This window comes from Oryzias melastigma, linkage group LG17 (genome assembly GCF_002922805.2).
Source record: "Oryzias melastigma strain HK-1 linkage group LG17, ASM292280v2, whole genome shotgun sequence".
Lineage (NCBI taxonomy): Eukaryota > Metazoa > Chordata > Actinopteri > Beloniformes > Adrianichthyidae > Oryzias > Oryzias melastigma.
The window spans coordinates 2,511,150-2,531,006 of record NC_050528.1 but is presented as its reverse complement, the minus strand read 5'-3'; the positions used below and the strand labels follow the sequence as shown (position 1 = coordinate 2,531,006).

The window sequence follows — 19,857 nt, the reverse complement described above, 5'->3', positions numbered from 1 at the left end:
CCGCAGGAACTACACCGAGCTGACCATGCGTCAGAATGTGGAGGGCGAAATCGGTGGGATGAAGAGGCTCCTGGATAACCTGACCCTGGAGACGTCCGACCTGGAGGTGCAGATCGAGTCTCTGCAGGAGGAGCTTGTCTACGTGAAGGTCAAGCATGAGGAGGTGAGGGCGGGGGGAGGGGGCAGGATCTCACCAACCAGAAGAGACTTTCCCTGATGGGGGCGTGGCGGCGCTTCTCCCCTCCAGGACATGGAGGCTCAGGTCTCCCAGGCGAGCGCTCAGGTGAACGTGGAGGTGGACGCTCCACCACAGCAGGACCTGTTCAGCATCATGGAGGACATCAGGAAGCATTACGAGAGGGACGCTGAGAAGAACCGTAAGGAACTGGAGAAGTGGCAGGAGAACAAGGTAAGCGGTCAGCCACGCCCTGTTTGGTTGTTTGTCTGTTTGTTTGGTGTGGGCGTGTCCTTCTGTCCCGTCTGGATCATCAGGAACCAAACCCGTCCAAAGTTTCGTCTCGTCTCCTCTCAGGTTGATGAGCTCAACAAATTAGGTTTCTGGGACATGGATCATATGGAGAAGTCCCGCTCTGAGATCTCCTACCTGAAACAGACCCTGCAGACCCTGGAGATGGACCTGCACTCTCAGCACTCCATGGTGTGTTCTGCGGCGCCACGTCCTGCCTTCAGCCGTCCCCCTCTTCTCACGCTCTAACCCCTCCCCCACAGAAATCCGTTTTGGAGTCAGTGCTCAGTGAGACCGAGGGCAGGTACGGCAATTCCCTGATGGGTCACCAGAACTGGCTGACGGCTCTAGAGGAGAAGCTGGTGCAACTGAGGTCCGATCTGGAGCAGCAGCAGGGGAATTACCAGAACCTGCTGGATGCCAAGATCCGGCTGGAGCAGGAGATCCAGGTGTACCGGGAGCTCCTGGAGGGGGAGTCGGGCAGGTGAGAGGCCGGCTCGGCGCCAGAACCCGAGCGGCCAACACGAGTCTAACCGCAGTCTGCTGTCTCTGCAGCACCTCCTCCACCGTTACCACCTCCTCCACCGTCACCACCTTCTCCACCGTCACCCCCTCCTCCACCACCCGACGGAAAGTAGTGATTGTCACCCAAGAATTCACGGATGACGGAGAGGTGACCACGGAAACCGAGGAGTTAAAATGAGATGCCAAACATCAGTGCACGAGCCGTGCACGAGCTGTGCACGAGCCGTGCATGCCTCTTACAAATAAATCTGTGCTGAAGCTGTTTCTGGTTCTTTGATTGGTCCGGAGTCACATGATTATTTACGCCTCATCATCCGGCAGCAGACGCGGCGAGCGCCGAGTTTCTGCTCTGTGACTCACCAGCCTGGAAGGTCGGGATCAGGCAGCGCTCCATCCTCTCTGCTGCGGTTTCAGGTCAGACTGAAACCTGCAGTTTCTCAGTTTCTCCGGTTCCGGTTCGATCCCAGAATCCGGGGAGCATGTACGGAAGAATCCAGAGATCTCAGTGAATAAAGTTCATTCGCAAACGTAGGTGAAAGGTCAAGCCCATCGACTGTGTCAGAGAACTGGACTGAGTTTCCGTTTCTCTCTGAGCAGCAGACTGATCGGAGCGTGTTGGACGGGCGTTACCGTCGGGGTCGTGACCCTTCGGACTTTCCAGGAGTTTATTTGTCTGAACTCCTGCTGGATCGGAGGATAAATTGTATTCATGATTCTGCTTTTTGTTGGACCGGACCGAACCAAGAGAGAGAGAGGGGTGTTGGGGGGTATAGAATCACAAAGCAACAATCTGCTGAGTTTTATGACAGTTTTCTGAGACCGTTTTACGCCCCTGTGGCCCCCAGCGCAAGACAGAGGCTTCAGGGTATTTATGGCCACGCCCCTTCCACTTTCAATCAAACAGTTTGAACATGGGAGGAGGGGCCAGCAGACTCCACCTACTTTCATCAAGGCTTCTGATTGGTCCGGTATAACTTTTTTTTAAACTGATTCCTGGATCCAGCTGCTCCGCGTCGTCCACACGTTGTCTGAGTTGGCTGCTGTGGTATCTCGCCGTCGGCCGTGAGGCTTCGTGGTTGTGGATTTTACTGTCACAACAGAGATTTATCGAGTATAAACCCCTGTTGTATTCAGTGCTAAACTTTATTTATAGTGATTATGTTTTGTTTTTGTTTTGCTGGACGAATGGAAAGAGGGGGGGGGGGTTAGAGAAAAGGAAGATGGTAACAGAGGGAAACAACATCATAAAACATCCAGGTCTAAATAGTAAACTAGAATGGGCGGGGCCTGTCTACACACTCACTCTGTGGTTACACACACACTCCACCACCTGGGGACGACTCTGATGAAGACGGAAGCTCTCCGTCGAAACATGTCAGGTACGAAACAATCATGTGTCTGATAACAAAATAATGAAATCAGCTTCACACACACCTGTTGGTGGAGATAGTCTCCACATTTAAACTAGTCACAATGTACACAATATAACAGCAGCTCACACACTCCATCATACAAACCCATTCAGATAAAGACTTTCATTCTGTCACACAGACTATCAGTGCTAAGGTGAGCTGATACCTGTGCTCAGGTGAGTGTTTATGGTTTCCTAACATGGATAAAGATGGAATGTACAAAAGGCGGAGAACACCCAGCAATCCCCACGCCAAGACCCCCCCGCCGTTTGTTAAGTGTCCTCCTCTCTGCTACCATCACCAGGGGGTCCAGCTTCACGCCGACCACAGAGCCCGCTCCCCTGATCAGTTTGTCCAGTCTGTTAGCACTCCTCTTTGTCAGGTTGCCCCCCCAGCAGACCACGGCGTAGAAGAGAGTGCTGGCCACCACCGACTGGTAGAACATCCACAGGAGCGTCTTGCAGATGTTGAAGGATCCCAGTCTCCGTAGGAAGTACAGACGGCTCTGGCCCTTCTTGTACAGGTGGTCTGTGCAGCGTGTCCAGTCCAGCTTGTTGTCCAGCCACAACCCGAGGTACTTGTAGTCGCCTACAATCTCCACCTCATCGCCTCTGATGGTCACAGGTTGTGGTTGTGGGCTGGACTTCCTGAAGTCGATGACCAGCTCCTTGGTCTTCGAGGTGTTAAGCTGGAGATGGTTCATCAAGTCACTGATTAGACTCCTGTACTCGTCCTCCCCGTCGTCCCTGATACTCCCCACAATGGCTGTGTCGTCAGCAAACTTCTGAATGTGACACAGCTCCGAGGTGTAGCAGAAGTCGGAGGTGTAGAGGGTGAAGAGGAGGGGGGCCAGCACCGTCCCCTGGGGTGCTCCTGTGCTGCTGATGATGGTGTCTGAGGTGGTGCCCCGTAGTCTGACGTACTGCGGTCTCTCCGTGAGGTAGTCAGCGATCCAGGACACCAAGCAGGGCTCCACTTGCATCTCCCTCAGTTTGTCCAGTAGCATCGGTGGCTGGATCGTGTTGAAGGCACTAGAGAAGTCCAAGAAGAGGATCCTCACTGTGCCACTCCCCTGATCCAGATGAGCTTGGACTCGGTGCAGGAGGTAGAGGATGGCATCATCCACCCCCACACCTGCTCGGTAGGCAAACTGCAGGGGGTCCTGAGCCGGCTGCTTTCCTCGGGTGAAGCTTCTTCAGTTCTCCCCTCACCTGGTCAGCTGTTATTTGGGGGAGGTGTTGAGAAGGGGGGAGGGGTGGTGGAGGCTGCACAGGGGATGAAGTCAGTGAAGGAGAGTCCTGTGGTGGGGGAGGGGGGACAGTGGGCTGGTCATAACGATTAAAAAACTTGTTCAGCCTGTTAGCTTCCTCCACTGTCCCCCCCGCTGTTGTCGCTTTGGTTCTGAAGCCTGTGATGGTGTTGACACCGTCCCAGACCTCCCTCATACGGTTCTCACCCAGTTTCTTCTCCACCTTCCTCCTGAAGGTGTCCTTCCCCTCTTTCAGGCGATGTTTCACCTCCCTCTGTGCTGATAGCATAGCCTCTTTGTCCTTCTTCATGAAAGCCACCTTCTTCCTGTTGAGGGCCGCTTTCACCTCTTGTGTTACCCAAGGCTTGTTATTGGGGTAACAGCGTACAGTCTTTTGGGGGGAGACTACATCCAAACAGAAGTTTAGGTAACCTGTCAGGCAGTGAGTCTGCTCCTCCAGGTCCTCACCGTGTTGTTTCAGCAGTACATCCCAGTCAGTGGTGTCAAAGCAGTCCTTCAGAGCATCTTCAGCCTCAGGTGAACACTTCCTGATGGAGCGTGTGGTGGCTGACATCCTTTTGACCAGGGGGGTGTACTGTGGCTGCAGGAACACCAGGTTGTGATCAGACTTTCCAAGTGGGGGGAGGGGGGTGGCTGTGTAAGCGTCCGTCACGTTGCTGTACAACAGGTCTATTGTCCTATTGTTCCTCGTGGGGCAGTCTACAGCCTGGTGGAAGGAGGCCAAGGTGGAGTCCAGGGAAGCATGATTAAAGTCCCCAGATATGACCATGAATGCCTCGGGGTGCTTCTGTAGCCTTGCTGTTACTGAGTGGATCTTCTCACAGGCTGCAGACGCGTCCGCGCTCGGCGGGATGTAAACATGATCATGTGACTCAGCTCCCTCGGCATGTAATATGTCCGCATGCTAACGGCTAGCAGCTCCAAGTCCCGACAACACAGTACCTTTTTCACGGAGACATGTTTCGGGCAGCACCAGCGGTTGTTGACATAAATGATGAACCCTCCGCCTTTGCTTTTCCCACAAGCGAGCGTGTCTCTGTCGGCCCGGTAGATCCACGTTAGCATCCGGTGTGTCGTCGGTTAGCCACATCTCCGTGAGGATGTACAAGCTGCACTCACGATAACTCCGTTGATTGTTCAGTGCAGAGAGCTCGTCCATCTTGTTCGGCAGCGAGTTAACGTTCCCCATAAGCACCGAGGGGATCGCCGGCTGGAAACGTCTCTGCCGGGCCTTTAGCTTCGCTCCCGCTTTGCAGCCCCTGTATTTTCCCCTCAGCTCGGCCGGGACGTTGTGCTGCTTCCCGACGTTGGTTTTCAGCGCAAAAAGTTCTTTTCTTGAATAAACAAGACGGCGATCGCATGGTGGAGCCAAGTTATTTCAAAGAGTATCTATAGGATATGTAAAAAAAAGTGCATGGAAAAGATAAAACACTGATAAAATATAACTCCAAAGGCATTCAGGTACGGGAGACACTGTAAGGCAGCCGTCTCCTGCAGCCCCACACCATGGAAAGCTGCAGCGAGCTGATATGAGTGGATGGTTGATGCTGTGTCAGGCCTGACGTCTTCTCTCCAGCAGAGGGCAGCATCAGCAGAAACATGGAGATAACTCAGAGAAACTGAATCTTCTGCTTCAGCAGTGCAGAAACAGAAGAATAAGTTACATACAGATGAAAACATTTATACATATACAAACATTTATAATAAAGTCTGCAGGAAGAACCAAGTTAATGATTATAATCAAAAGACAAGAGAATTTAAAAAAAAGAGTTAAAACATCTGCATTCATCACTAATCACATCTGCTAAAGATGTCTTAAATGCAGAGGATGAGTCCAACGTATGAAACTTCAGGGTTTTCTGCTGCTCATTCTAGTGATGGGGGCACAGAAGGGAATGATGAGCGGCTGGGGGGGTGGGGTTGGGGGGTCAAACCCTGGTTACAACCATGGTGAGAAAGTCTCTGGAACACAAACGATGAGGACTGGTTATAATTTTAAGGATGGACTGAAGGAAATGTGGAGTTTTACCAGTCAGAGTCTGAGCTCCATGTGTCTGTGAGAGCGACAGCCGTTTGACCAGATCAGACAGATCACAGTGATGAGTGTTAAAGGAAGCAGCAGAGAGAATAGATCTGAGATAGAGGACATCAGTTTATGACGGAGAGTCTTTGAAGCTGATCTGTAGATGATGTAGAATCAAATCAAAGGTAAGTGGTCTGTCCAGCCAAATCCATAAACATTTATATGAGCTGACATGTTGTAGTGTCGCTGCTGTGAAGGATTGACATTCTGCCCTCACAAGGTGTCTGAGCTGAATGTCCACTGAAAATCATAAATGTAGTTTTGTTAGTGTTGATTCAGAGGTGAAGACTGGAGAAGCCAAATGGGTGAAACTCTTCTGAAGAGATGACAGTCTCTAACGAAGGCCTGGATGTGTACAGACTAGTGTCAGCAGCATACAAATGAACAAGGGAATTAGCAGTTTGGTTTATAGAGATTTGAAACAAGGTTAGTCCCAAGATGGATCCCTGAGGGACCCCACGGTTACCAGGATATCCTATGGTATTGTTTGTGCCGTGTTATTGTGTGTTGCTGTCTAGTTCCAGCTCAGGAAGAGCACTTCACTCTCTGCTCTGTAGATGGTGCCACAGAGCAGAGAGTTCTTTTGATTGACAGTCAGTGTTTGATTCCCGTTCCTCGTGTCATGAGCCAAAGTGGCTGCTGCTCTATGGATAGTGCTAGGTAAAATACTTTAAAAAGTAATTCATTATTTACTTTAGTTACTGCATGAAAGTGTAATTCAATCACTTTACTCATTACTTAATTTTAAGTTACTTTACTATTCTTCCACTCATACAAACTCCCTGCAGAAAACCCGCTCGTCACAGACATGATCCTCTTGTCGTTTATTGAAGTCTATTTTACAGCAATGACTTTCTAAATGAACTCACTTCAAGTCACAAGCTGACTTCATCAGGACACATGAAGAAGTTACAGCACATTTAGAGCCACATTCACAGTCAGACCAACACATTCAGATTTATCTAAAACTACATTCAAACTCAGAACTGTTACAGCCTCCATCTTCATTTTGTCTGACTTTAGATATTCTATCACGAGGAAAAAAAACACCTGGCTCAAGATGGTCACACCACAGAACCGGTCTTTAGGGTTGTTTCACTCGGTCAAAGACAGAGTCTGTGCTGCTCTGGATCGATGAGAGGACTCGTCCAGCATCTCTACATGTCTCTTCTTTGAGACAGTTTGGAAACGCTGACACGCTGTACTTTAAACAATCCACCGTGTGCACATGCAGATGCAAAGAAACCAGTAAAGTTTTTTTTGTGTGAAATCTCCGTTGAGAGAGAAAACGTCTGTCTACAAAACCTCAGTAATGAAGTAACGAGGGTTTCTGTAGTTCAAGAGTTCAAATTTGTTACCAAAATATGAACTTCAAAATTCTAAGTATCCTCTGTTACTGATAAAAAGGGATGAAATTACAGTAAATCATGATTTTGTAATCCTTTTCCCCAACAGTCTTTACAGCTCTAGAGCTCTGTAGGCAGATGCTCTACGCAGCAGCACTTTATGAAGGAGTGCTGTACGCTGCATCAGCGGCTCTACGACACATCAGCGGCTCTACGACACATCAGCCGCTCTACGACACATTAGCCGCTCTACGACGCATCAGCCGCTCTACTCTGCATCAGCCGCTCTATGCTGCATCAGCCGCTCTACGACGCATCAGCCGCTCTACGACACATCAGCGGCTCTACGACACATCAGCCGCTCTACGACACATCAGCCGCTCTACGACGCATCAGCCGCTCTACGACACATCAGCCGCTCTACGCTGCATCAGCCGCTCTACGACGCATCAGCCGCTCTACGACGCATCAGCCGCTCTACGACGCATCAGCCGCTCTACGACGCATCAGCCGCTCTACGACGCATCAGCCGCTCTACGACGCATCAGCCGCTCTACGACGCATCAGCCGCTCTACGACGCATCAGCCGCTCTACGACGCATCAGCCGCTCTACGACGCATCAGCCGCTCTACGACGCATCAGCCGCTCTACGACGCATCAGCCGCTCTACGACGCATCAGCCGCTCTACGACGCATCAGCCGCTCTACGACGCATCAGCCGCTCTACGACGCATCAGCCGCTCTACGACGCATCAGCCGCTCTACGACGCATCAGCCGCTCTACGACGCATCAGCCGCTCTACGACGCATCAGCCGCTCTACGACGCATCAGCCGCTCTACGACGCATCAGCCGCTCTACGACGCATCAGCCGCTCTACGACACATCAGCCGCTCTACTCTGCATCAGCCGCTCTACGACGCATCAACCGCTCTACGACGCATCAGCCGCTCTACGACACATCAGCCGCTCTACTCTGCATCAGCCGCTCTACGACGCATCAACCGCTCTACGACGCATCAGCCGCTCTACGACACATCAACCGCTCTACTCTGCATCAGCCGCTCTACGACGCATCAACCGCTCTACGACGCATCAGCCGCTCTACGACACATCACCCGCTCTACTCTGCATCAGCCGCTCTACGACGCATCAGCCGCTCTACGACACATCAACCGCTCTACGACCCATCAGCCGCTCTACGACACATCAACCGCTCTACTCTGCATCAGCCGCTCTACGACGCATCAACCGCTCTACGACGCATCAGCCGCTCTACGACACATCACCCGCTCTACTCTGCATCAGCCGCTCTACGACGCATCAGCCGCTCTACGACACATCAACCGCTCTACGACCCATCAGCCGCTCTACGACACATCAACCGCTCTACTCTGCATCAGCCGCTCTACGACGCATCAACCGCTCTACGACGCATCAGCCGCTCTACGACACATCACCCGCTCTACTCTGCATCAGCCGCTCTACGACGCATCAGCCGCTCTACGACACATCAACCGCTCTACGACCCATCAGCCGCTCTACGACACATCAACCGCTCTACTCTGCATCAGCCGCTCTACGACGCATCAGCCGCTCTACGACGCATCAGCCGCTCTACGACGCATCAGCCGCTCTACGACGCATCAGCCGCTCTACGACGCATCAGCCGCTCTACGACGCATCAGCCGCTCTACGACGCATCAGCCGCTCTACGACGCATCAGCCGCTCTACGACGCATCAGCCGCTCTACGACGCATCAGCCGCTCTACGACGCATCAGCCGCTCTACGACGCATCAGCCGCTCTACGACGCATCAGCCGCTCTACGACGCATCAGCCGCTCTACGACGCATCAGCCGCTCTACGACGCATCAGCCGCTCTACGACGCATCAGCCGCTCTACGACGCATCAGCCGCTCTACGACGCATCAGCCGCTCTACGACGCATCAGCCGCTCTACGACACATCAACCGCTCTACGACCCATCAGCCGCTCTACGACACATCAACCGCTCTACTCTGCATCAGCCGCTCTACGACGCATCAACCGCTCTACGACGCATCAGCCGCTCTACTCTGCATCAGCCGCTCTATGACACATCAGCGGCTCTACGACACATCAGCCGCTCTACGACACATTAGCCGCTCTACGACACATCAGCCGCTCTGCGACACATCAGCCGCTCTACGACACATCAGCCGCTCTACGACGCATTAGCCACTCTATGAAGCATTAGCCACTCTATGAAGCATCAGCCGCTCTACGACGCATCAGCCGCTATACGACGCATTAGCCACTCTATGAAGCATTAGCCACTCTATGAAGCATCAGCCGCTCTACGACGCATCAGCCGCTCTACGACGCATTAGCCGCTCTATGAATCGTCAGCTGCTATATGACGCTGCAGAAGAATCTTTCTGTATTTCAGGTCTTCTGATCACCAGATTCATCACTTTTGCAGACGTTCTTCGCGTTTCTAATAGATTTGAGGTAAATGTCGATTAAAACGCCTTCAGCTCCTCTCCAGGTTTCAGAGTCGTTCCCATGAGGTTCTGTTGTAACCCTGACAGCTTTAGTCTGCCTGCAACAACAGTTTGGATTTATACTGAAGGCTCAGCATTCCAGCTCTGCTTGATGACAGACCTGCAGTTTTTGAAACACTTTCTGTCGGTCCGGTTTGACTTCTAAGGTAACGAACAAGTTCAGCCCTCAAGATACTTTCACTGCCATCGTTCAGAACCTTTGTAAAAGAGTCTGCAGGCCAGCCCGTCCTGGATCAGAACCTTTTATGAGAGACCTGCTGGTTCTGCTGGAGATGGTTTCATTCAGAGACGCTGTGAACTTTTGACCAAAGAGAATGGGGAAGAACAGGATGGTCCTGAAAGCATAGTCCAGTCCTTACCCCCCAATCTCATTCACAAGACTCAATCCAAGAAGTAAATTGGGATGAGTTAATCCTAGGCAGAAATTTAGATGAGGACTGTTCGAGATTTACTAGCCAAATACAACAAACTATCAAACAATTTTCACGGATAATTAAACTAAAGCTAAAAAGAATGGGCTTCCTTGGCTAAACAATTCTATTTTGAAACTGATGAAAGAACGTGATCAATACTAGTTTGCCTCCTTGAGAAATAAGGTTGTGAAAGAAATAAGGAAATCTAAAGCAAACTTTTTCATAACCGCATTGAATAATGCAAAGGGAAATCCGGAAATAACCTGGAAGTACATTAAAAATCTACTGGGCAACCAAAATACTCAAAAAGCAAAACCATTGCAAATTCAGTTAGATGGAAAAATAATGGAAAAATCTAAAGACATGGCTGATGCTTTTAACAATTATTTTATTGAATCAATGTCTGATATTTCTAACAGGTTTCCAGGAAGGCAAGAAAGGAATTATTCAGCCTCATCTAGACTGCCATCATATCTGTTTCCTGTGGCCACTTTCCAAATGCCTGGAAATCTGCTACTGTTACTCCTGTCTTTAAATCTGGTGATCCATCTCTTCTGAAGAACTTCCGACCACTCAGTATTCTTCCGGTTGTTTCCAAAGTTGCAGAAAAGTGGGTGGCAGAGCAGATGTTCACTTTCCTAATAGCAGCTGCCCTTCCCTTCACAGCAGGCAGTGTGGTTTCAGACGCAAACATTCCACTGAGACGGCTACATGCCATCATCATTGATAAGGGTGGATTCGTAGGTGCAGTTTTTTTGGACCTCAGGAAATCTTTTGACACAGTAAACCACTCTGTTCTTCTCACCAAACTTTCAAAGCTTAATTTTTCCAACAATACAGTGAGCTGGATTGAATCCTATCTGCACGATCGTAGACAAACAGTGTCAATTAGCAACTGCAGTTCTGGTTCCCTTAAGCTTACTTCTGGGGTCCCTCAGGGATCCATATTAGGCCCCCTTTTGTTTAGTCTGTACATTAATGATTTGTATTCTGTGTGTCCCGAAGCTGAATGCATAATGTATGCGGACGACACAGTTTTCTTTGTTCACGGTCGCTCCAAAGTCGCTGTTGCTGCAAAACTCGCCAAAGCGATGTCATGGTTACAGGAGTCCTGTCTTGAGCTGAATATTTCTAAAGCTATGGGCATAGACTTCAGTAAGACAATCAGAGCATCACCTGACCCCGATATAGAAATTAACGGAGAAAAGATAGAGATTGTCAGCCATTTCAAGTATCTTGGTTTAACGATTGATTCACAATTATCCTTTAAAACCCACATTGAAAAATTGTGTAAAAAGATCAAGTTCAGTCTTTTAAATTACCGGTCGTACGAAATGAAAAGTCCCTTGAAGCTGCAAAAATGTTTTTACACTCAATGATTTGTAGTCATTTTAATGACTGTATAACCTCCTGGTTCCAGGCTGGACAAAGTCCAAAGAAATCGCTGGAGGTGTTATATAAGGTTCTGCACAAAAAACCGAGGTACTATCATCACTGTGCTGTTTTTAAAAAAAGTTTAAAAAAAAAAAAAGTTTTTAAAAGTCTTTTAAACTGGGACAATCTTCACAAATTCATGGACATTCGGCTGGTGTTTAAGGTGCTACATTACTTAGCTTTGCAGTATTTGTCCACCGAAGAAAAGACTCGGAGCGAGTCACTCGGGGCTGTGTCAGAGGGGACTGTCTTATCCCGCCGCGCAGAAGCGCTTTCTGGCAGTCGGCCTGGTCAGTGAAGAGTGGAACCTGAGGAGGTCAGACATCCACCACCGACTGATCCGACTGAAGACGCCTCAGAAGTTCTAGCAGAACTTTAATGTTTTCTGAAACAAATCCTGTTCTTAGGGTTCTGAGGTCCAACTCGATCCGGTTTGAGCCGAAGTCCATTGCTGTTTTATTCTGGATCACACTTCCTGTCCTCCACTCCCATTCCAATCCTGTGTCCTGACTCCCCCCACACCCCCTCCACCCTCAACAGCACCATCACCACTTACATCTGAACCTGGATGCACACGAAGAACCGGGTCAGAGCCGCCTGATCCACAGGAGTTGTGCTGTTAGGTTCTGTTCACGATGAAGGGGAGAAACATCGGAGACATCCAGGGTTTGGACAGCCGGGCCCGGCGTGCAGAACCAGCCTCTGCAGGACTCGTGGTCCCTGCAGGTCTGCAGAACAGGCCCGGCTGGATCGACGGCTCAGAAAGAAAGTGTTTCTTTCTCCGTTTGTCCTGTTTGCACTAAAACCTGCTGAGTGATGGATGCGATAGCGTGTTCCGAAGAACGAGCTCAAAGGACAAATGTGGGCGTGAAAGCAGGTTTGATAGCATTCACTGACTCTGTGTGAAAGGGGGAATATTTGCGGTGGCAATCAAGGCAGGAGGGGCAATCTGAGGCACTGACAGGCAAGCAATTGTGACCTAGGTGTGGTGCTACAAAAGGAATGGGGAGAGGTAAAGATTCACTGAGTGCCAGAAGACAAAACTGGATCTGAGTCTGTTTTTACAGAACACAGCGAACATGAAAGCTGATGACAGAGCGCCGGAAAGCCCGGACCACCGCAGGACGCAGTAGAACTCTGTAGATCGCAGTAGAACTCTTTAGGATGCAGTAGAACTCTGCAGGACGCAGTAGAACTCTGCAGGACCCAGTAGAACTCTTTAGAATGCAGTAGAACTCTTTAGAATGCAATAGAACTCTGCAGATCGCAGTAGAACTCTGCAGATCGCAGTAGAACTCTATAGATCGCAGTAGAACTCTTTAGGATGCAGTAGAACTCTGCAGGACGCAGTAGAACTCTTTAGAATGCAGTAGAACTCTTTAGAATGCAATAGAACTCTGCAGATCGCAGTAGAACTCTGTAGATCGCAGTAGAACTCTTTAGGATGCAGTAGAACTCTTTAGAATGCAATAGAACTCTGCAGATCGCAGTAGAACTCTATAGATCGCAGTAGAACTCTTTAGGATGCAATAGAACTCTGCAGATCGCAGTAGAACTCTTTAGATCGCAGTAGAGTGCACCCCTCATCAGGCAGCAGAGGCCTGTTGCGGTTCCAGGATCTGTGTTCTGCTGCAGGTCAGAAGGTCAGGTGGAGGAGAGGAGGGGGTGTAGAGCTCCACTAGCTTCCGTCAGCATTTGTCCCGCCCACAGAGGTACGGAGGTGGAGCGTCCGTCCACACCTGCAGAGAATGTGTCAAGCTAAATAAAAGCTGCAGCATTCAGGTCCTCACTTTAACGCCCCCCCCCCCAGCACATTCTTCATATGTAATTTTCTGCTCGGTGGGGCCGTTTCTGTCTCGACTCGTTTGTGAGTAAAGGTCACTCACAGCCTGCAGGGCGGCAGCCGTGGAAATGTTCCCCAGCCCTGCTGTGGCTCCGCCCACCCACATACCTGTCTGTGGGCCTCCCCTGCGGCTGCAGCGCGACGGCTTTAAAAGCGGCGCGGCCGCCTGGCTCCTCACTCTCCTGCACATCTCTGCAGCATCATGGCCTTCCAGTCCTCCTCCCGCTCCATCTCCATGTCCAGCTCCATGGGCGGCTCCGGCGGCTCCATGATCGGCTACTCCAGCGGAGGTCGGAGGACCACCATGAGCTCCGGCAGCGTCTACGGCGGGGCTGGGGGCCAGGGCGTCCGGGCCTCCTCCTCGTTCATGGACGGGGGCTATGGGAGGAGCTTCTCGTCCTCTGCCAGCTTCAGGGCGGGCGGCATGGAGGACAGCGTCATCGGGAACGAGAAGTTCACCATGCAGAACCTGAACGACCGCCTGTCCTCCTACCTGGAGAAGGTCCGCCGGCTGGAGAAGGCCAACACCGAGCTGGAGCTGAAAATCCGCCAGTTCGTGGAGAGCAGAGTGGGCCCCGCCACCAGGGACTACAGCGAGTTCTTCAAGACCATCGCCGAGATCAGAGCCAAGGTGAGATCTGATAACCATTACCCGCCCCCTGGTCCAGTCCTCCAGATCCGATGGTCCTCAGACCCAAACTGAAGCAGATTCTTCTCTCCTCAGATACTGGAGGCCAACAGCAGGAACGCTGCGGTCCACCTGAGCCTGGACAACGCTCGCCTGGCTGCAGACGACTTCAGGACCAAGTGAGTACCACGCGCCTGAGGGTCTCCACCCCGCAGAGCCCGCCATGACGTGTGCTGACCTCCTGCAGGTACGAGACGGAGCTCACCATGCGGCAGTCCGTGGAGGCCGACATCGCCGGGCTCCGGAGGGTCCTGGACGACCTGACGCTGAGCAAGAGCGACCTGGAGATGCAGCTGGAGGGTCTGAGGGAGGAGCTGGTCTTCCTGAAGAAGAACCACGAGGAGGTCAGCTGGTCTGAGCGGCGGCGGCCGCAGGGTTCCCCGTCGGACTCGAGCTCACGCCAGCGTTTGTGTGCAGGAGATGCTCGCCCTTCGGGCTCAGATGAGCGGGCAGGTGAACGTGGAGGTGGACGCGGCGCCCGCCCAGGACCTCAATAAGGTCATGGAGGAGGTCCGCGAGCACTACGAGATGATGGCCAACAAGAACCGCAAAGATCTGGAGGCCTGGTTCACGGCCAAGGTAGGCTGTGACATCACTTCCTGCCGCGTTGGTGTTGTGTGTGTGCTAAGCAGCGTGTGTGTGTGTGCGTGCACGCTCTGCAGACAGAGGCTCTGAACAAAGAGGTGGTGGTGCAGACGACCACGCTGCAGACGTCCAAGAGTGAAGTGAGCGAGCTGAAGAGGACGCTGCAGTCGCTGGAGATCGAGCTCCAATCACAGCAGAGCATGGTGAGGCTCAAAACCACAACACAACAACACAAACTGTCAAACATCTGTGATGCCGGAGCTGCAGACTGAAGTCCTGCTGTGACACGACCTGTACTGTGAAGGTCCTTGTGTGTGACTCCGCCCCCTTTCTTCACAGAAAATGGCTCTGGAGGCGACTCTGAATGAGACTCAGGGCAGATACAACACACAGCTGATGTCGTGTCAGAATCAGGTGAGTCCTCATTCAGGGTGCTGGGGTGGGGTGTGGGCGGAGCTACGGCCTCACCTGTGAGTCCGTCTGCAGGTGACGTTTCTGGAGGAGCAGATTGGAAATTTGCGGGCAGACCTGGAGCGGCAGAGTTTCGACTACAACACACTCCTGAACATTAAACAACGGCTGGAGATGGAGATCACTGAATACCGCCGCCTGCTGGACGGAGACGCCACCAGGTAAGGCTGTGCAGGTGTGCTGAGTCCCATCGACCGCTAATGCATCACTAATCTGTGTTCTGATTGGCCCACAGCGTCGTGTCCAAGTCCTCGTCTTCGTCCTCGTCTTCGTCCTCGACCACTACGACCAAGCGGGTGGTAACAGTGGTGGAGGAGGTGGTGGACGGCGTGGTGGTGAGCAAAAGCTCCACCTCCTCCACCCTTTGAGGAGCGCCGCTCATCCTGATCCTGATCACTCAATAAAAGTCTAGATCAGATCCGTGTCTGTCCTCATTTCCCCTCTGATGCACCTCCGGCCGCTGCCACACGGCGGCGCCATCGTCACAGCAGTTATTATCACCTGGTTTTCTGGGAAGTTGCTCTTGAAGCCCGTTGCCGTGGTAACAGTGGACCACAGGAGGCGGGGCTGCTGAGCTTAGATGTCAAAAAAAAGTTGGACAGACGTGGGGGTGTGACCTCCGGGGGGGGCGCTGCTGCGGTGCCCATGAGCAAGGCTCTGACCCAGCGGCCTGTCAGAGGGGTCCCGGTACGAACGCGCCTCCCTCCTCTCTGCTATGGACCATGAAGAGTCTGAACGGGCGGCACTGTGGTGTAGTGGTCGCACTGTGGCCTCACAGAGAGCAGGTTCAAACACAGCTGCAGAGGCGGAGCTGAGACTCTGAATGATCCGTCAGGTGTCTGTCATGAACAGGTGAGCCCCGCCTCCACCCTGAAGCAGGAAGGGGGGGGGTTCTTACATAACTGGATCCTCAAACGTCAGTCACCGGCGCTGTCGCTCCACGGTGCCTCCAGCAGCATGCTGACCTCCCAGCGCCCCCACCCACCCCTCCCCCGCTGCAGGCTGGCGGTCGCCCATGCTCATCACGAACAGGCTGAGCCGGCCTGCGCTGGGCCCGGTCTGCAGAGGCAGCTGGTTCCGGTTCAGACAGGTTCCTGGATCGGAGCCGTCTTCAGGAACGGCTCACTCCGGATTCCTGGTTTTGTGCCTGCGGTTTCCCGCTCAGGCCTCAACCTGCAGCGTGGAGCTGCTTTATGTAAATCCGGCCTCAGCTTGAGCTGCGGTTCTGCTGAAGCTGGAACAGAACCCGGGTCAGACTGTCAGGGCGTGGCAGCTGCTGGCAGAACTTTATGATCCTCGTAAAAATAAAGTGATGTGCAGCAGCCCAGCTAGCATGCTGCGCCGTTAGCCTATTAGCCGTTCTGAGCTGTAAAGCAGCAGAGCGGACATCACCGCTGAAGGTCAGGGGTCACGATCTTTTTGACTCACCAGGAGTTTGTCTGAGGCTGGGGGGGGGGGTTAACACCTGACTGGACTTCTGCACGGACCTGCTGGTCTTCCTGATAAAGGAGCATTAGAGGGTCAACAGGAACCTGTTGACCCATGTTTGAGTGGAGCCTCTGAAGGAGAACCCCTTCCCACCGACAGAGCGCTCCGGCCGGGATAAAGGAGATCATGACCAGCCTGAGGAGCGTGTCTGTGCTGGGACGGGACTGAACCCAGAAAGGAGCTCCTCAGAATGATCGGGATATTCGAGATGGTTCTGAGTGAAATGTTCTACTGACATGTGGTAGGTGTATGATGAAGTATTGACAAGGACAATGGAACACTGTCAAGTCGTTTTCCAAACCCCGAGTCGCCCCAGCTCCCTGAAGGAATTGACTCCGCCTTCTTTTGCTGTTTCACACTGATGTCCATCTACAGTGTTGCAGCTTCAGTGGTCGTGCAGCAACAGCAGCAGGTGAAAAAGAAGAAACAATATTACAACAATTAACCTGAAAAGACCTGAAAGAATCAATTTACAAGTCAAAACAGTTTCACATAATTACTATGACTACACACCATATAAAACTACAAATACAACACAAACATTTGCCCTCACCAAATACTTGAACTTTACTGGCTGTATCTGGGCTGCTTCTCCACCTTCTTAAACCTCGTGGTTGTAGCGCCTGCCTGGTTGGGCATTGTCCTCACCTGCTCACACACCTGTTCTCGTTAGGGAGGGTCAGAGAGGTTCAACACCTCCCACTCCAGCGTCCCCAGGAAACGTGGGAAGGTCAGAAATATCCCAGAGTCCTCCGCCAACAAACACATGCTGTTGTACGCTGTTCTTATACCATAAGGCAGGGGTCTCAAACTCGCGGCCCGCGGGCCAACTGCGGCCCCCGGGACGATAATTTGGGCCCTCGTCTTAATATGATAGATTACTGTCAGTGCGGCCCGCAAGATTGATATGAATGACAGTTGTGTGCAGAGCGGAACGAACCAATCACGGAGAGGTATACGGCTCTGGAGGCGGGACATCAGCGGGGTGTCCAGTTCCTCCAGTCAGCTGGGCGGAGGAGGAGCCATGAAGCACCGAACACGATTCCTGTGCCCCGCCCCTCTTTCACCGCACGCTGCTCGCCGCCTTTCGAATGTGTTCCTGACGATCAGATTCATTCACTGAGAGGAGTTCTACAATAATCTCCTTCAAAGATTTACTTCTGTTTCACTCGGGGGAATCCTAGAAATGATCCTATGATCTAAAAACTTCTGGTGAAAATCCTGTTTTTAGAGTTTTAACATGTTTGTGTGTCATTTTATTTCTAAAGAGAACAAATGTAAAAAAATCATTTTGTTTTTACATTTCTGAGTATTTCTCCTTTTAAATCTGTCAATCAAACTGTCTTTGACAGACAGTTGGAAAGGATTGTAAATCAATGAAAGAGCATTTTGATGTTAGCTTTGATTATTTTATCAAGAACTCTGAGAAACCAATGATTGAATGTATTGATCACAGTCAATAAACATTGGAGAATTAGCTAAAAGAGTCTTTGGTGAACTGGAAGGAGAAAGAATCAGGATTTTGGAGGAAGTTCTGTCCATGAAGATCTTCACTTCCTCGGATCAGAACCAGACGGGTGGACATTACCCAGATTGAATTTTATGAAGATTTACGCTAATGAGACACAGAGCTATAATCAGACAGGTTGGGGTCAGGGGCGGAGCTCCAAAAGTCACGCCCCCTCAGAGGAGATTTTGGAAACAGAGGCTTCAGATCAACATAAAAAATGTTTTTTTTTAGATAGTTAGGTTAAAAACGTCCTCAGTACATCAGTAAAACACTACCGGGAAAGTTTTCTTAATAAAAATATTCTCATAGGACGACTGTGACCCTTCTGCTCTCCTTGGCTTGTTTACATTAACGTGGGTCATCTGGACCCATAAGACAGTGCGCTGCACTTATTTTTCAATGATTGTGGATCTTTACTGGTGTCCAATGACAGACATGAAGTCTTGTCCACCTTTGTCATGGTAGGGCTAACACCTGAATGTAGGGGTGGGTCATCTGGACCCCATCAGGGTTTGAAGGATGTCCACATTAACTTAACTGTGACTGACCGGCCCAAGAAGCACATGCACACACACCCAGGAACACACACAAGTACACACACACACACACATATGGGGATGTACACAAACACAAATCCGACAGGAGTACAATCCGCTCAAACTCTAACTCTGCAGTCGTTTCAAGCGGATCATGGAGACGTTTTCCTGCAGCTGCACAGTTCGCAGCGCTCTCCCATGACTCTTCCCAAACTCTGTGTGGATCCTGGAACCAAGAGGAGAAGCGGTGAGGAGCAGGAGTTGTGCCTGCTGTTAGCAGGAGACGGCAGCGTTACAAGAACGACCTTGGAGATGAAGGTCAGACGACGTCTCTGCCGCCTGAGGCCGAGTGAAGGTCACAGCAGCAGAGAGGGAGCAGCTGATGAAGAGGGTGAAGAGGACGGTACTGTGGTGAGGAGTCCAGGCGGTGCAGGCTGAAGGATATCCCAGAACCAGACCGGAGAGGTCGGTGGTCTGAACGTCTCTGTCCTCCAGCCGTGACCGGACCAGTCCAGACATGAGAGCAGAACCGAAGATTCTGTGTTCAGATATGAGAGAACAAACCGACGCCGTCATGTTCTCCTCACACAGAGACTTTCATCCTCAGCCAGGTTAGCCGTCACAGAAGACAACGTGGTCGCCGAGGTCAGCATTTTATTCTGGCTCCAGGTTCTGTCAGGAACTGTGTTAATGGCATCCCAGAATCCCTATCATGATCCTGTGTTCCATCAGCGTATCCCAGAATCCTAACCCTCTGGACGCTCTCCCGTGGTGCGGACAGGGCGCGTTCTGTGGACTCCCTCTTTGTCCTTTTGTGGTCCTGTCCAACAGCTGATCAAACAGATCCGGACTGAGAGGCTCGTGTGTCAGACGGATTTTACTGTCACAACAGGAGTTTGTAGGCCCGATCCGAGTACTCCCCTTCTCCCTCCCCCTTCTCCCTCCCCCTTCCTTTATCCCTTCATGTTCGCTCCAAACGGAGGGTGATGAAAAAATAGTGTCTAATATTTCAGACGTGACTTTTGTTCAATGACGTCATCAACATCGGCGGTCCGCTAGCATTAGCACGGCGCGTCCAGCGGTTAAATATCCATAACAACAGCGGTTTTATAACTTTAAGAAGGTCATGCTACAACATAAAGTCATTACTTACATTTAAATGTGAACTTCTGTGGTTCAGAGCGTATCAAAGGGAAGAAAAGAGATTCTTCGCACGATGTGGTTTACTCTCACGATAGCAG

General features: G+C 51.3%; 3 protein-coding genes across 3 annotated transcripts in view; 2 read left to right on the top strand and 1 right to left on the bottom strand.

The window, feature by feature from the left end:
* Positions 1 to 1,253, top strand: part of LOC112139440 (keratin, type I cytoskeletal 13) — a 2,661-nt gene extending 1,408 nt beyond the window's left edge. The window contains exons 3-7 of the mRNA XM_036216344.1: positions 1 to 163; positions 248 to 409; positions 533 to 658; positions 730 to 950; positions 1,022 to 1,253. The exon at positions 1 to 163 is cut by the window's left edge and continues 12 nt beyond it. Of these exons, the coding sequence (XP_036072237.1) occupies positions 1 to 163; positions 248 to 409; positions 533 to 658; positions 730 to 950; positions 1,022 to 1,169 (820 nt within the window). The 3' untranslated portion in view covers positions 1,170 to 1,253. The remainder of the gene's footprint in view (positions 164 to 247; positions 410 to 532; positions 659 to 729; positions 951 to 1,021) is intronic.
* A 2,510-nt stretch (positions 1,254 to 3,763) lies between these two features.
* On the bottom strand, positions 3,764 to 5,571 carry LOC118599940 (the record flags this gene model as incomplete). The annotated part of the gene is given in 1 exon segment (XM_036216343.1): positions 3,764 to 5,571. A coding segment is annotated over 1 exon segment (679 nt), but the record flags the coding sequence as incomplete, so codon positions are not given.
* A 7,938-nt stretch (positions 5,572 to 13,509) lies between these two features.
* On the top strand, positions 13,510 to 15,500 carry LOC112139430 (keratin, type I cytoskeletal 13). The gene is made up of 8 exons (XM_024262228.2): positions 13,510 to 13,969; positions 14,063 to 14,145; positions 14,214 to 14,370; positions 14,444 to 14,605; positions 14,689 to 14,814; positions 14,951 to 15,025; positions 15,098 to 15,243; positions 15,318 to 15,500. Exons 1-8 carry the CDS (start codon positions 13,541 to 13,543, stop codon positions 15,448 to 15,450), a joined length of 1,311 nt encoding a protein of 436 aa, XP_024117996.1. The 5' UTR covers positions 13,510 to 13,540; the 3' UTR covers positions 15,451 to 15,500.
* The last annotated feature ends 4,357 nt before the right edge of the window (positions 15,501 to 19,857 follow it).